The sequence below is a fragment of the Uloborus diversus genome, chromosome 1 (genome assembly GCF_026930045.1).
Source record: "Uloborus diversus isolate 005 chromosome 1, Udiv.v.3.1, whole genome shotgun sequence".
NCBI lineage: Eukaryota > Metazoa > Arthropoda > Arachnida > Araneae > Uloboridae > Uloborus > Uloborus diversus.
Genome location: NC_072731.1, coordinates 256,526,913 through 256,542,947, shown reverse-complemented (window position 1 = coordinate 256,542,947; position 16,035 = coordinate 256,526,913). Strand labels below are relative to the sequence as shown.

Here is a 16,035-nt window from a genome sequence, read left to right as displayed (position 1 = left end):
CATTCCTTCGGGGGTGAGAAAAATGGAAATTAAGGCCGATTTTTGAGTGAAATTTTTTTTTTGCGAATACAATACTTCCTTTTTTGTAAAAGGAAGTAAAATAGAAACATTAAAAACAACTGAACGCGTCAGAAGGAAGGAAAAAAATATTGTTTTGACTCTCCTGAAAAATGTCAATTTTCACATTCGTTAGTTTAGCATGGTGCCTAGGGTGGTTCAAAAAAACTTTTTTTCAACTAGAGTCCAGGACACCCCCCACTTTTTTTAGACTAACTAATATGTTGTTAAAGTTTCAGCTTCTTACTCAAATTTTAAGGGGGTGCTTAATGCCCCTTTGATTTAACATTAGCCGTAACATAGAAAATGCTACAAATTTAGAAACATTTAATTTCCCCAGGTCTTTTTTTTTTATAAATAATTATTTTATTGCAATGTATATGCATATTACTAGTGCATATTATAATATGTAGCATTGTTTTTTCATTTCAATGTATTTTTTAACCCCCCCCTCCCCATACTATTGAAGTTTGGGGGAGGGGGTTGAGCACCCTCTTTCAGTTGAAATAGGTAGCTAAAATTATTCCAGTATATTACTATCCGCAAATCTAAAAATATCGGGGGGTGTCTCGTTATCTAGGAGAATTTTTTTTTACATGTATTTTTGAACCACCGAAATGGTGCCGACGATGTGTATGTAATAATTATTACATTATTGATTTAAAACATACAGTGACACAAAAATTGAACCTGATATTAGCAAGTAAAACAATTAAGAAACCAAAAAATATGTCGTTCCTTTCAGAACTACGCTGCAATTTTCCTCAGTACGTAAAAAGCATGTAGCAGATAATTACAAAAGTTGTGGTTATTGTTAAAAGAACTTGAGTTTTTGTATAGTCAGATTTTGCCTAAAGTGTTTAATTAAAATAAAATTTACCTTTTCTACTTCTTTTTCAGAACACTGAAACTTTAAAGGATTTTTTCTCATACATTAACATGACTCAATCAAATTTGCATGAACCGCTGCTGGAACAACTCATGGATTTGGTAGAAATTAACTCCAAGTCCACTGTTGAGTTACAGCTGGAATATTATTCACAGATAGCTGCAACTGTGGTAGGTTCACTTAGTATATAACAATTATTACCCTTTAACCCCTCTTTGCAAATAGTAAATAAAGGTTTAATAATTAAATTAAAGATTATTTTAAAAAAATTTTGTGAGATGAAACATTGTATAATGCCAGAGATTCCTTCCTCCAATTAATTTACTCCAACATTTGTTGTTTCCCTAAAGAAAAGCAACGGAAAATAAAATTGTTGACTTGAATGGGGTTGTTTCCTTATTTTTAAATTAATTTTTTAAATGTCTGATTTTGAAAACAAGGCGTGGTCTTGATGACGTCACAAATGATGGAATTTCGCGCATCTTCTACCACGTTTCCACGTTATGATAATCAAGAAGCGAATTAAATATTGCGGTCTACGCTTGCTATCAACTATGTCGTTGCCAATACACGTGAATAAAGATGCGAATTAAATATTTTGCTCTGTGAATGGCAACACTGAGTGGCATTTCATCATTTGTGATGTCACACGACAAAAGCATAAACAATAAAAGCGCACCGATTTAAGTAATATTTTTAAAATATTAAACTTAAATAAATTATTTAAAAAATGGTCGGATCCTATGTTTTTAAGCATGCTCTTTCAGAAAAAAAAATATTTTTAAAATTTTGGAAACGCCCCATTATGTGACTTTAAATGCTTTACATTTCTTTACATGATACAATATTTTGTGAATCAATTTTTGCCTGAAAATTGTTGCTTAGATTGGTTTTATTTTGTAATTTAGATTTCTCCAGTTGAATACTTGGGGCATATTGCATTTCAAGCTGGTTATAAAACAATAGCACCTGACATTGTAGATCTGTATATAAATGGTAAATATGCATTATAATAATTTATAATATTTGTTCCATTTTTGCTTGATATATTTTTTAAAGATTTTAACAAATACAAACATTTTAATCAATTAGACTAATTTCTTTAGGCTGCTTTTAAGTTTTCAATATGCGTGACATTTTTTATGTGTCATTACTGTATTGGTTTACCATTCATTTGTCGCCCGCAGTTCATTTGGCTCTGAAAAGAAGACTTCTGACGCTAAGCGATTAAAAGATTTTATTTTTTAAAATAGGAGTGAATAAAGGCGATTTTGTTTTTCAGTAACGGCGTTGACTTCAACTCGTTTAATCTTGATATAAAGCCCTGGTTTCCTAGGAGCGAACACGCTGATCTTCGACGTCGCTCCTCGCCGTGACGTTGAAATCAAAAGCCCTGGTTTCCTAGAAGCGAAATCACCGAGCTTTTGCGTCGCTACTCGGCGTGACGCTGAAATCAAAGCCTATTCCGACGTGGCCACTCACGACGTCGATTTCGCTCGGGCGCGCATGCGCAGAAGAATAAACTTCTCCTCTCGGCGATAAGCGACGCCGAAGGTCGGCGATTCGCTCCTAGGAAACCAATGCTAAAGTCAAGTGGATTCCGGCGTGGCCATTCACGACGTCGATTTAGCTCGGGCGCGCATGCGTATAAGAATCAAGTTTTTTCCTCGGCGAGTTGGCTCCTAGGAAACCAAGGCTTTAAGTGATTCCAGCGTGGCCATTCACGACGTTGATTTAGCTCGGGAGCGCATGCGCAGAAGAATCAAGCTTGGCGAGGAGTGACGCCGAAGATCGGCGATTTCGCTCCTGGGAAACCAGGGCTTAAATGAACTTGTCTAAGCTCAAGCGCCTTCTTATTAGAGTCAGACAATAGTTTTCCTGACGATGGCAGATATATGCAGGGAGTTCACTTAAGTCCGTTTATTGCCCTTAACTTTCATAAGTCAGCATATATAGTCATCGGAGTCGTAGTATGGTAAAGTGGCTGTACGCAGTTGACCGTTTACTGCGCCTCCTACCAGCAAAGTTACAAGTTCGTCAGCTCTTCTCAAAAACTGTACAACACGGGAAAATTTGTCAAATACAAAACTGCAGAACAGCATCGATTTCGCAGGAAAAGGCAGCTTCTGGACATGAATGCAAAGAACGGAATGCTTAAAGCATACTATTGGGTGCTCGCTTACATTGTAAAGTGAAGAAATTTGAACTACAGAAAAAAACGAGCTTATGTGTGCATCACATGACTTCCTTGTACCCCAATTTAATGTCAATTCCCCATTATTGGCTTCTTTAATGTGATTCAATAGTTTACTCTCTAAATATCACCAACAGTGGCCAAATTGAAACCAGATTAAAAAAAAAAAAAAAAAGAAAATCGCAAAGTTGGCGACAAAACTTGACGAACAAAATACTGGCAATATATTGCCAAGCGTCCGCCAAATTATAACACCACTTGAGTTTACATCGAAATTAACGATTTCCCACCAAAGAGGGGCAAAAGACCCCTTTAGAAACACCCGAATGCAACCAAAAGGGGGAGGTATCCAACTAGACCCCACTAGGAGTCTACGTACTAAATTTCAACTTTCTAGGACATACCATTCTTGAGTTATGCGACATACATACGTACATACAGACGTCACGAGAAAACTCGTTGTAATTAACTCGGGAATCGTCATTATGGATATTTCGCGTGTCTATATACGTTCTTAGGCACTTATCCACGTGTGGTCGAATCGAAAAAAAAAAAACTCAACATTCATTCGGGGGTGAGTAAAATGGAAATTAAGGTCGATTTTTAAGCGAAAATTGTTTTGCGAAAATACAATACTTCCTTTTTTGTAAAAGGAAGTAAAAAATATTATCCTTCGTACAAAGAACTGTTGCAGATAACAAACTTGATAATGATATTGCAGATCACCGAATTTTTTTACCCTTAAAAATCAAGGTAGCTCAATATCCCCTCCTCCCCCTCTTAAGATGATGTCGCCATGTCAGTGTAAGAAATCACTTGCAAACAAGTGCGCATTCATGTTCAAATGGTGACTTTTTGCACTAAAATCGATTATACTCTTCAACTACTTTTTTTTTCTTAATGCGGGCCGCGTTCTAAGGCTATTTAGCATTTAGCAGTCCTAGTGCGATCCCCCGATAAGGTATCCATTCTTTCATGTGCCACCATTGAGGCGCGGATGTTAATGGCACGGATTTCCACCAGATGGAGGCACCTGGGCTCAGATTGATGCGAACTTGCACTAGGAATTTAATTTTGCCGAGGGAATTCTAAGTCAAACGAATACCCTAGGGATCTTTTACATGCCACGTAATCATACGACAAGGGCGCTGATGATTTTTTATGCCTCGTAAATCCACCGACTGGCCACCCCTGGTCAGAACCTGGGTCCACAGTAGGGTGGTTCAAAAATACATGTAAAAAAAAAAGTTTCTCCTAGATAACAGGACCCCTCTCAATATTTTTAGACTTGTGGATAGTAATCTAATGGAAGAATATTAGCTTCCTATTTCAACTGAAAGAGGGTGCTCAACTCCCTCCCCCAAACGTCATAAGTATGGGGAGGGGGTTAAAAAATACATTGAACTGATAAAACAATGCTACATATTGTAATACATACTAGTAATATGCATATACATTGCAATAAAATAGTTATTAAAAAAAAAAAACAGCTGAGGAAATTAAATGTTTCTAAATTCGTAGCATTTTCTATGTTACGGCTAATGTTAAATGAAGGGGTCATTGAGCATCCTCTTAAAATTTGAGTAAGAAGCTAAAACTTTTGCAGCATAATACTATTTGTAAGTCTTAAAAAAATAGGGGTGACCTGGACTCTAGCTAAAAAAAAGTTTTTTTGACGACCCTAGTCCACAGGCGTATAAGACCAGCGCCTAACCATCACGCCACCAGCCGGCCTACTCTTCCACTTTGTAGTTACCATTAATCCTAATTTCTAGTCTCCTACTTTTCTCGAAATACGAGAGTTTCTGCCCGTTTTGTTTCAAGTGACCCTGTAAATGGGTTTACCTGGTAGGTTATTGCGACCAATGCAGAAAAAACAGTTCTACAGAGACTACTAATAGAATCATCTACGACGTTTAACATTGGTTTTGTGAATCTTGGAAGAGATCGCCAAGCTTCTTGCACTTCGTTCAAGGAAGTAAAAAAGAAAAATAACAGAAAAAAAGGAGTATGTGTGAGGGAGGGGGGAAGTGCGCCTTTTAATTGAGTAATTTGATTAGGGAATTTTAAAAATTATATGGGTTGTAAAAGATAATTTTTTAGTTTAAGCTTCTGTGTTTTTTGAAATTCAGTTTAGAGATGTGTGATCAATGGGGGTGTTTCCTTCAGTCAAAGTACTACTTTTAGTCACTAAAATTGATAGAAGCATTAAAAAAAAAAAAAAAAACATAGACCCGGAAAATACTTTCATTTTCCCAACAGTTATTTTGAATTCATTTTTTAAAATCTGATTTTTCAAACAAGGCGTGGTCTTGATGACGCGTCACAAATGATGCTCTTTGGCGCATCTTTCTACCACGTGTCCACGTTATGATAATCAAGAAGCGAATTAAATATTGCGCTCTGCGCTTGCTATCAACCCTATCGTTGCCAATACACGTGAATAAAGATGCGAATTAAATAATTTGCTCTGTGAATGGCAACACTGAATTGCATTTCATCATTTGTGATTTCATCGGACATAGCGTAAACAATGAAAGCGCACCGATTTAAGTAATTTTTTAAAAAATATTAAACTTTTTATAAAAAATCGTGCTATTCTTCTACCATAATCAAAAAAGAAAAAAAAAAATTAATTAATTTGAATTTTGACATCTTGAATTCAAACTATGTTTTTCGCAATCACGAGTGTGTGTATGTAGGCGTGTGTGTTAGTGTGTGGGGGGTATGTGTGTTTGTGTGTAGGGGGTATGCGTATGTGTGTGTAGTCATATGTGTTTGTGTCTGTGTGCAGGCATGAATGTGTGGGTAGTTGTGTGTATGTGTGTGCGTATGTTTTTGTGTGTGTATGTGTAGGTGTCTGTATGTATGCGTGTGTATAGGTGTATGTGTGTGTATGTGTTTGTGTGTGTGTATGTATGCGCGTGTGTGTAGGACACGGATGCAACCTGGAGACGGCTTTCGCTATAGGAGCAGCATCGTGAGGAGCCGGTCGACGGTGATGGTGCGGAGGGTGGCGGTGGGAATGTAAAATGATAGCACGCCAAAAACAGTCAAATGAAAGCAATAAGCAATCGTGATTGCTCAAAAATCGGGTGGAAATGGGTAAGGTCTACAAAAAATAATATAGTTCGTTTTTTTTTTCGCATGAATAAATTTTGTTTCATGACTAAAACGTATAATTGATAATTTTATTCTGATTTTAGTACAAAAAGGACAAAGACTTCCAGCTCGAAAACTTGAAATGTCTGAACTCTACGTGAAAGTCGATTTATGTCCGAGTGCTTTTTTCCCCAATCAAGTGCCTTTCAAAACACCTCCTGTGACGGAAGACTTAGACAATCCCGTTTTCAACGGATTTTTTCAATTGTAAGTAGATAATAAATGTTTTGGTACTCATAAAAAAACTTGTACGCCTATTTCTAAAACAAAGTGGTACTAATAAAATTAAAAAATTTAAAAACCACCGACTGGGTCGCAGTTGTAGAATCAAGAGGGAAAATTGAAAATCCTTTTAAAAGCCTTATACTATTAAAAATCAATGTCAAGTATTTTATAAGTTAACAAATATAAACTGGCAACAGATAGAAATTTAAAATCATTGCGTTTAATTTCCTTGTCGGTCAACAATGAATTCGGTGATCAATCGCGTGAATAAAGGCTTAGCCGCTATTAAAATCTGCTTAAAAAAAAACGTTATAATTCGAATTCTATGAAACATAAAATTTCCAAACACATTCTCTCAGACGTAGAAAAAAATTCTCTTTATTTTGGTATTAAATTAAAAAAATTTTCACTATGTTTTCACTGCAAAAACCGCGAAAAACCTTTTAGTGGTTTTTAATTAGTATCTTCGTTAATTAATGTCACCCGAAGGAGCAACCTAGCTAATAACCCTCGATCAACTCTCCTTTCGAACAAAATTTTTTTTTTCAAAATCGGTCCATCCGTTTAGGCGGCAGAGTGCCACAGACAGACACAGATACGTCAAATTTATGACCCCCTTCATATGTGTGTCAGGGGTTAAAATAGTGTGATGGAAAACATTTTTCACTGTACAAGTTCAAATGACCGGAGGGTCCCGGGTTCGATCCTCGCTGGTCGAAGATCCACCGTCTTCATTGATGGTGACTGGGGAGACGTTAAATATGCTCGTGGTCACAAAGTCCTTCAAGTGAAACGATACCTCTGGGGGTGCTGGACCCGGGATTTCTCGATTTTTGATCTGGTTCAAAAAATCAGTGCTGTCTTCAGGGTCCCATCCAACTGGTTAGGTCACAAATAGTGGTAGGTACGGGGGACTCTAGAGTGAAAAGTGTACAAGTTCAAAATCGTTTTCTGTATTTTAAACAATGAAGGATCATTTAGCTGCGGCACACTTGGATTGAAGTAGAATTCACTTCAGTGTGGTTCAACTGGTTGCGACTTTTATTCGCTTTGAGATTGGTAGATAGTGAGTCACATGATCTATTGACATTACTTTAAAAAAAAATTCTGGAAATCACATCTCGAGTAATAATAATATCGTATAAGAATAGAGATTATTATTATTATTATTATTATTATTATTATTTTTAGCAATAAAATAAGTTTTTATAAGTTAAGTAATAATTTCTTTCGGATTTGATATCCTTTGCACTTGCTGTTTTACTTCAGTACATTGTTTAACTTGATTTAACTTTAATACTTTGACATGGTTATTATGGATGATTATTCCTTTTTAAAAACTCATTTATAATTTAAGAATTTCTTTTAATTTTTTTAACGGTACCTTTATTCAGAATGAAAATTGAGTACATTTCCTGCTATTTGGATAACTTAATTTTTGAAGATTGCTTCAGGTATTTAGATATTACTTTTAGCATATTAAGATTTATTAGAGTTATTTTTTATATGATACTGAATATGGATAAAAAATCTGAAATGATGAACTGAAATTTATGCAAAATTAAAACTTATTAGGAGAGAAAAAAAAAGAAAAAAAATTCTGGCTGCAGTTTTTGGTTGCAAAAACGTTAATTTGCCGGCAACAATTTTTTTTTTTGCACTCAAGGGTTGCTGATTATTTATTTTACGCATTCATTTATTTAGCTTTGTTGTGATTTTAATCACAAACTAAGGTTCCTGATTTCTACCAATCTACCAAGAAATTTTATTTTTCCGATGTTTGCTAAGAGTAGATTTTTCATAAGAAATCGATGAATACCCCCACACATAAAATGCAGTAATAATTTTGTTCTGTTTCAGTTCCAAGCTTCCTGCAAGTGTTCTCAGCGTTAAAGGTGCTGTTATTCAAGTTCTGGTACTAAACCAAGATCACTCATACAGTGCCGAAGCGGTGCTACTTCTAAACCAAGTGCAAAATATGAGTGGACTTTCTTCCTTAGAATTTCTTCCTGTATATCTTATGCCGTTGAAAAAGTTTGACATGAGCCACACGTGTTATCAGGTAATATTAAATATAATCCTATTAGACGGACCCGGAGGTAATGTCGTTTTCTGATATCATGTTCTTATTTTTAGTCAATGCAGTAATTTATCCCGTTATCTATTGCCACGTAGTGATTTAATTTTCCATCCTGGATCGATAAAAACCAAATTGGTTTTGGATCAAAATAGCCCATGATGGCATTTTGGATATGAACAAAATATTCGTGGTTCTCTCCTCCTCCCCCCCCCACACGTAATGACCGGTAAAAGGGTAAATCAGATGGTGTAATGTCTGGTGAGTTATTTTTGCAAGTGTTAACAGAAAATGCGTGATTCTGAAACATGCTTTAAAAACAACAATACTCACGATTAATAAATAAATTAATAAATTGCGGTGGGCTGCCTGATCCAACTTACTCGCCTGATATTGCACCATCTGTTTTCTCTTTATTCCGATTGCTCTGGTGTAAAATCATGGAAATTGGTTGATATCCAAAATGCCACCTCCGGATGTTTTGGTTCAAAATCAACTGCTTTTTATTGATCCGAGATGAAAAGTTTGCCCATTAGATGGCAAACCGTTATTAATAACGAGGGTATTTACCTCACTGATTAAAAATAAAAGCTCGTTAAAAATTAATTTGTTTGATAAAACGACATCACTTTCAGATCCTCCGAATATTTTCAAATGCATGTAGTTACTTACAAAAATGTCACCTGAAATTTTTGTAGCTTTACGGAAGGTATATTTATACGAAATTATAACTTACTAGCTGCATGCCCGGCGTTGCAAGGGCTACCTAAAAAATGAAAGAGATGTCCAGTTGATGTTTTTGTAGCACTCTGACATCAGTTTCAAACGCATTAAGATTGATTACGTGAAACTAAAGAATCAAGACTTAACAAATGCCACTAAGCATTACTTTAATACTAAATCATCAGATTCCAATTAAGCTTTAGTTAAAATTATTAAAAGCAATTTTTTTTGTTCAACTCTGTTTCCTTAATCCAAACAATCTTAATTTAACGTGTTCTTTTATTTAAACAGAAAGGAAAAAGAGAGATATTATAATTCGAAAACTCACCCATATGAAGGGAAATCAAAATAAACATAATTAGTCGCACATTTTAAATTTACCGAAAGATAAGGCTACATTACAATAAACAAACATAACTAAAGAAATAACTTTTATATGCTGAAAAGAGTTAAGGCTGTTTGTTTACTTTAGCTAAAATCTTCATTTGCCAACTTTCAAATGTAGATGGCGCGGATTTTCACTCGGTTTATAGGGGGGAAAAATAAAGGCCCTCTCTAAACAGCTTCACACAGAGGGGAGTAATTAGGCGTTAATAGTTGTCACGGGGACCGATCCCCTCTCCCTTCAGGCAAATGCAAAGTCGAAGACCGGTTTGCTCTTTCAACATGTAGTTGAAGAGCAACAAATGGTCAAATTTTAGCTTCCGAGCGATTTGTGATGCACTTGTGGGAATTAGTTTTTCTGAAAGGTATTGACACCAGGGCCCAATTTCCCAATAGACCTAGGTACGCCAAAATTTTCAGGGGCGGCAAATTTTGCTTTAACCACATTTTTTTTTAATTCTTTTTTTTTTTTTTTGTTCTTAAAAGAAAAATATTAGCATTTTTTCATTTTTCAAAGTTACAATTTTTTCTTGTCATTTAATAATGATTACTTTCACACATCTTATGAAAATCAAATGTGTTGAAATCAGGGTAATTGATCAGCGTAAAACAGTAAGTGAAGACGAAAAGAGGGTGTCAATTTCAGAAAGTGTCGTTGCGTTTATCCAGAAGTCGCAACAAGATTGGAGTTTGACAAAGGATTTTAGTGCTATACTTAAGTTTATTCAGTGCTGGTTTCTTGAGTGATTGACGTTTATTTTCTTTTTTACATTATTAATATTTAAAAATTGTTTTCTGTTAATATTAAGTCTCGAAGATAAATAAAAATGAATGACGAACGAAAAAGACTGATGAAACATGCTAAATTAAAAACTGAAGAACAAAAAAGAGTCATCAAAAATTTTTTAAACATATTTTTTTTGCAAATATGCAGTTTTTAAAAGCGGAAACTTTACTCTTTGCAATGTATTCAAGTTACAATTTACTAATGAAATACCATTGAACAGTGAGGAGTTGTAAGAACACAAGTGAGTTAACGTAATAACAGAGTAAATTATTCAAATCGTTGATTCGTAGATTAAAAAAACAATAGGATAAAGATGCTGCTATAAATAAAGATGACGACTCATAAAATGGTTAACGCACAAGACATTAAAGTTCAGTGCTCATCAAAGATTCAGCGATATAGATATTAAATAATTAAGCTAGGTTTTATTCCAAAACACAGTTTTGATCAAAAGAGCACGTAAACGTATTTTTTTTTTCCAAAAAGTAACAGAATTCATTCGGAATGTAATTGTGTTTTTTTTTTTTTTCTAAATTCAAAATGTCTTTTTGAGCAAACAATGAAACAACAAAGAAGTTATTTTTTTTTCTTCTGAAAATAAAGATGATGTCTTATGTGAAACATACTAACATGCGGAGCATTCGAAAAAAATCTCGGTTACTCTATCTCCCCATTTTTCATCATTATATTTTCCCTTATAGGTCTAACTCAAGTCTATATCATGTTTCAGTAATTCACCTGCGTGTCATTACAAGGAAATGTTTTAAAACTTCAAAAAATGATAGAAAACATGTTTTATAAAACTATAGGGCCATGAAAAATAATAATAATAATAAATAAATAGATAACCATGCTGTATTAATTGATAATTGCAAATAAATATACATATCGTAAATATTATTTATATTGATCTTATGTGGATCGCTTTATAACTTGCCCAAGAACAGTAGGGGAGACCGGGGTAAGTTGTTACATTCGAATTTGAAATTAACCGCTAGTAGAAACTGACTGTCCTTGCACTAGATGATAGCACTCACCCATCTGTATTCCCTGACTGTCACTGGAGTGCTTACATTCAATCGTAACTACGTACCACATGAACCCGCAACGCTCGGGGGCCCGGAGTTAGGAGGGGCCCGAAAATTTTCCAGCTTTGTTTTCATTCAATTTTATAAAAAAAAACTAATAACCGTAATACCAAAACTAAAAAAACGTAAATCAAACTTAATTGGAAAACATTATATTGGTTCTGCCCCCCCCCCAGAACCCCAGAAACTATAGACATGGAACCCCCGTTTAAGATAGCGGGGGCACCATTCCAGATATTTTTTCGGGGTCCTCTTGTAGGCAAACATTTCAAATTTTGCCATTTGCTAAACCAGTTTTAGCCAATTGGGGCTCCAAAATAGCAGGGGCCCTAGGTCATGGCCAGTTCAGTAATCGGCCTATAAGGGGAAAAAAGGGGGCCCACGGCCCAACTTCCATGTGCGAATACCAAACCTTGGGACAGCACTGAGCAAAAAGTGGAGAAAAGGGGAAATCCGAAAAAGAAAGGGAGAAGAAAGAAAAAGTCCTGACCGTAAGGAATCCTGAAAAAGAGTCAAGAGAAGTTTTTTGTGAAGGATCTGGAATGGGGGGGGGGGGGGGGGGGAGTCGGCAAGGGCTCGAAAAGTTTTGAGACCGAAAATTTTTCCATAAATAAAATTTGGTTTGAAAAGCTTATATTGGTGTTTGGGCTATAAACCACTAGGGCTCGTATCTTTCGTCATCCCAATATCATCAAAAACAGCCTAAAATTTGGGGCTTTAAAACTTTGATTTTAAAAAAATCCCGGGAAAGCCCCGGAACCTTATTTTTCTTGTCAGGTCATCGAAGGCAATTCAATTTCAGGCGTTCAATTTTGAAAAATTTCCGGGGAGAGCCTTTGAACCCCCGTTTCTTTAAAATCCAAGATCATTTAAAATTGCGTTTTGAGAGCTTCGATGTCAAAAAAATCCTGAAGTCTTATCTTTCACCCTCTTCCCTTTATATAACATCGTAAAAACGCACTTATGCACCACTTTCAATGCTGTTAAGGCAACAGATGAAAGGGTTTGGAACTTTGCTCCGAAATTTTAAGAAATCGAAGATTCATAAAGGTAACTTGCTGCATAAACTGCATAGTTCCTCGTGTACAATCGATTTGAGGCGCTCCTCAGCCAAATGTAGCAATTTATTTCGAGTATGAATGTTTATTTATAATCACCGCAACTTTATTCATTATCATTAGTCATCAAATTGCATGTAAAAAGTTGCCAATAATAAGTGAATTATGTTTCTGATTTTATATTTACTTTATATCCAATGAACCGTTTCTAAGAGAATGAATTTCGAGAATTATTTAATTACCAATTCCAGTTGAGTGAAACATTTTCCGCTTTGTACGATATGTATATATTCATCTTGTGAGCTGTGATGCATATTGACTGCATAAACTGCAGAGTTCCTCTTGTACAATCGATTTGAGGCGCTCCTCAGCAAAATGTAGCAATTTATTTCGAGTATGAATGTTTATTTATAATCACCGCAAATTTATTCATTATCTTTAGTCATCAAATTGCATGTAAAAAATTGCCAATAATAAGTGAATTATGTTTCTGATTTTATATTTACTTTATATCCAATGAACCGTTTCTAAGAGAGTGAATTTCGAGAATTATTTAATTACCAATTCTAGTTGAGTGAAACATTTTCCGCTTTGCATGATATGTATATATTCATCTTGTGAGCTGTGATGCATATTGACTGCATAAACTGCAGAGTTCCTCGTGTACAATCGATTTGAGGCGCGGTGTGATTAATAATACTAAAGAAAAAGGTAAAACATTCCATTCCACGTGTTTTCTTTGGGATAAATTACAGGCTTCAGACAGTTTTTGGTGTAATGTAATTTCAGAAGAATAGAAAAGAAAGCTTCCCACAAACCCGATGAAAAATTACTGTCATTCGCTACGCGTCAAAGCAAGTTATAAGTTACAGCATGTGTTTGTTTTACCCTTTTCATCCGCCATTAGACAGTGGCTGCAGCGCCCCCTATGGTTTATTGGAGTTGTGAATAAATTTCGAAACGAAAAAGATGCTTTAAAGAGTAGTTTTAGGATTTATGTATCAGAATAAAAGAGAAAGTAAACTAATTTGAAATAAAATTCTAGATGGAAACGTTGTTTTAAGATCTGGACAGCAGCCAAAGAAATCCCCTTTAATACAATTATTAGAATTTTATTATTTTCGCTGTCATATGCAACATGGCAACAGGAAAGAAATAAAAATTTCTGAATAATGTAATGTTATAATTAACGTTTTAATAAATATCTCCGCTAATTAAAGTCGTACAATTACGAGACTAGTCCAATTGTTTTCCGTTTAAAATTTTGAATTGATCGGTATCTCCTTCGATTCTCGATTCGCAGCGATTCTTGAGAAGATCTATCTTTAGATAGACAGACAGACAGATGGACGCGAACAGATTTTAATAGTATGGACTAGCTGCGTGCCCGGCGTTGCACGTGCTACTTAAAAAATGAAAGAGATGTCTAATTGATATTTGTCGTATTACTCTGACATCAGTTTTAAAGCGCTAAGGAGTAAATAAATACGCGTAATGCAAGGTTTGTAAAACACCAGTAGAGCATATTTTTGGCAAAAATCTCTTTAACGTTAATCATAGTTATCAATGATACAAGTTATGAGTATTTTCAATGAGCACAAAAGATAAAAATATATGCATTATCAACTATAATCTGTGCTCACGTTAAAATGAATTACATCTGATAGACTATATCTGAAATATTTATGTACGATTACAATCAGCTTTTTACATAAAATGACAAACACTTTTTGGTTGATTACGTGAAACTAAAGCACCAAGACTAAATAAATACCAATAAGCATTAATTTAATACCAAGTCATCAGATTTCAATTTAGCTTTAGTTAAAATCCTTAAAAACAATCTTTTTTGTTCAACTCTGTTCATTTAAAGAAATCCAAACAATCTTAATTTAACATGTTCTTTTAACGATACAAACTGTATTTCAAAAATAGAAACAGGAAGGAAAAAGAGACTTATTACAATTCGAAAACTCACCCATGTGACGGGAAAAAGTCCAACAAAATAAACATAATTAGTCGCACATCCTAAATGTACCAAAATATGAGGCCGGTGAATGATAAACTTACACTACAATCGATAAACATAGCTAAAGAAACAACTTTCATATGCTGAAAACAGTTAAGAACGTTGAATGTAAAAAAAAAAAAAAACAGACGATAAAATAAAGGCTATGTCCGAATAGGGCAACCAATTTTAAACTAATTTAAAATGAAATTCTAGATGGAAACGTTGTTTTAAGATTCCGCAACTCCAATAAACTATAGGGGGCGCTGCAGCCACTGTCTACTGGCGGATGAAAAAGATAAAACAAACACACGCCGCAACTTATAACTTGATTTGACGCTTAGTGAATGACAGTAATTTTTCATCGTGTTTGTGGGAAGCTTTCTTTTCTATTCTTCTGCAATTAAATTACATCACAAACTGTCTGAAGCCTGTAATTAACCCTCCCCCCCCCGCCCCCCCCCAAAAAAAACAAAAAAAAAAAAAAACACGTGGAGTCACCGTAAGGTAGCGTATTCGAGCTCTGTAGTTGCGATTTGGACAGCAGCCAAAAAAATCTCTTTTAAAACAATTATTAGAATTTTACTTGCTCACCTATATGCAAAATGGCAACAGGAAAGAAATAAAAATTCCTGAATAACGTTATGTTAATTAACGTTTTAATTAATATCTCCGCTAATTAAATTCGCACAAATACGAGATTGGTCCTATTGTTTTTTCTTTGGAAAACTGATCGGTATCTCGTTTGACTCTCGATTCGCAGCGGTTCTCGAGAAGATCGATCTTCAGACAGACAGACAGACAGACGAACGCGAACAGATTTTAATATTATAGTCGATGGATTAAATTATATACAAAATTATAAGCAATTAATTTTTGCATTCATTATTTACAGGTTATAGAAAGCAGAAGTCGATGGGACAAAACTGCGAAGACCTTTATCAATAAAAGAGCTAAGCCATCCAAAGGACAGAAAATGCTTCTTCCATGCATATCCAGGAGAAGAATAATGTGCAACTCCTCAAACTACGACTGAAAGTGCGTGATCTCATCGTCTCAAAGAAGAAATTTAGCTCTTGATCCCCCCCCCCCCAAAAAAATGATTTCCTTTCATTAATAACTTTTCTTGCTTAAAACTCCTTTGTATAAATCACTCTTTACTTTCGCAATTCCTTCCATCTTTGGGGCCTCCGTGATTCTGTGGTAGAAGTGTCGTGGGCCGTGGTAGCCTGATCGATAAGGCATTGGACTCGGGGCCGGAGGGCCTCGGGTTCGATCCTTGCTGGTCGAAGACCCACCGTCGTCATTAAAGGGGACTGGGCGACGTTAAATATGCTCGTGGTCTCAATGTCCTCCAAGTGAAACGATACCACTGGGGGTGGT

The 16,035-nt window shown here is 35.3% G+C and overlaps 1 protein-coding gene across 1 annotated transcript in view; it reads left to right on the top strand.

The window, feature by feature from the left end:
- The window catches only part of LOC129220266 (uncharacterized), a 75,096-nt gene extending 59,357 nt beyond the window's left edge, over nt 1–15,739 (top strand). The window contains exons 15-19 of the mRNA XM_054854653.1: nt 958–1,116; nt 1,855–1,942; nt 6,347–6,509; nt 8,388–8,589; nt 15,548–15,739. Of these exons, the coding sequence (XP_054710628.1) occupies nt 958–1,116; nt 1,855–1,942; nt 6,347–6,509; nt 8,388–8,589; nt 15,548–15,688 (753 nt within the window). The 3' untranslated portion in view covers nt 15,689–15,739. The remainder of the gene's footprint in view (nt 1–957; nt 1,117–1,854; nt 1,943–6,346; nt 6,510–8,387; nt 8,590–15,547) is intronic.
- The last annotated feature ends 296 nt before the right edge of the window (nt 15,740–16,035 follow it).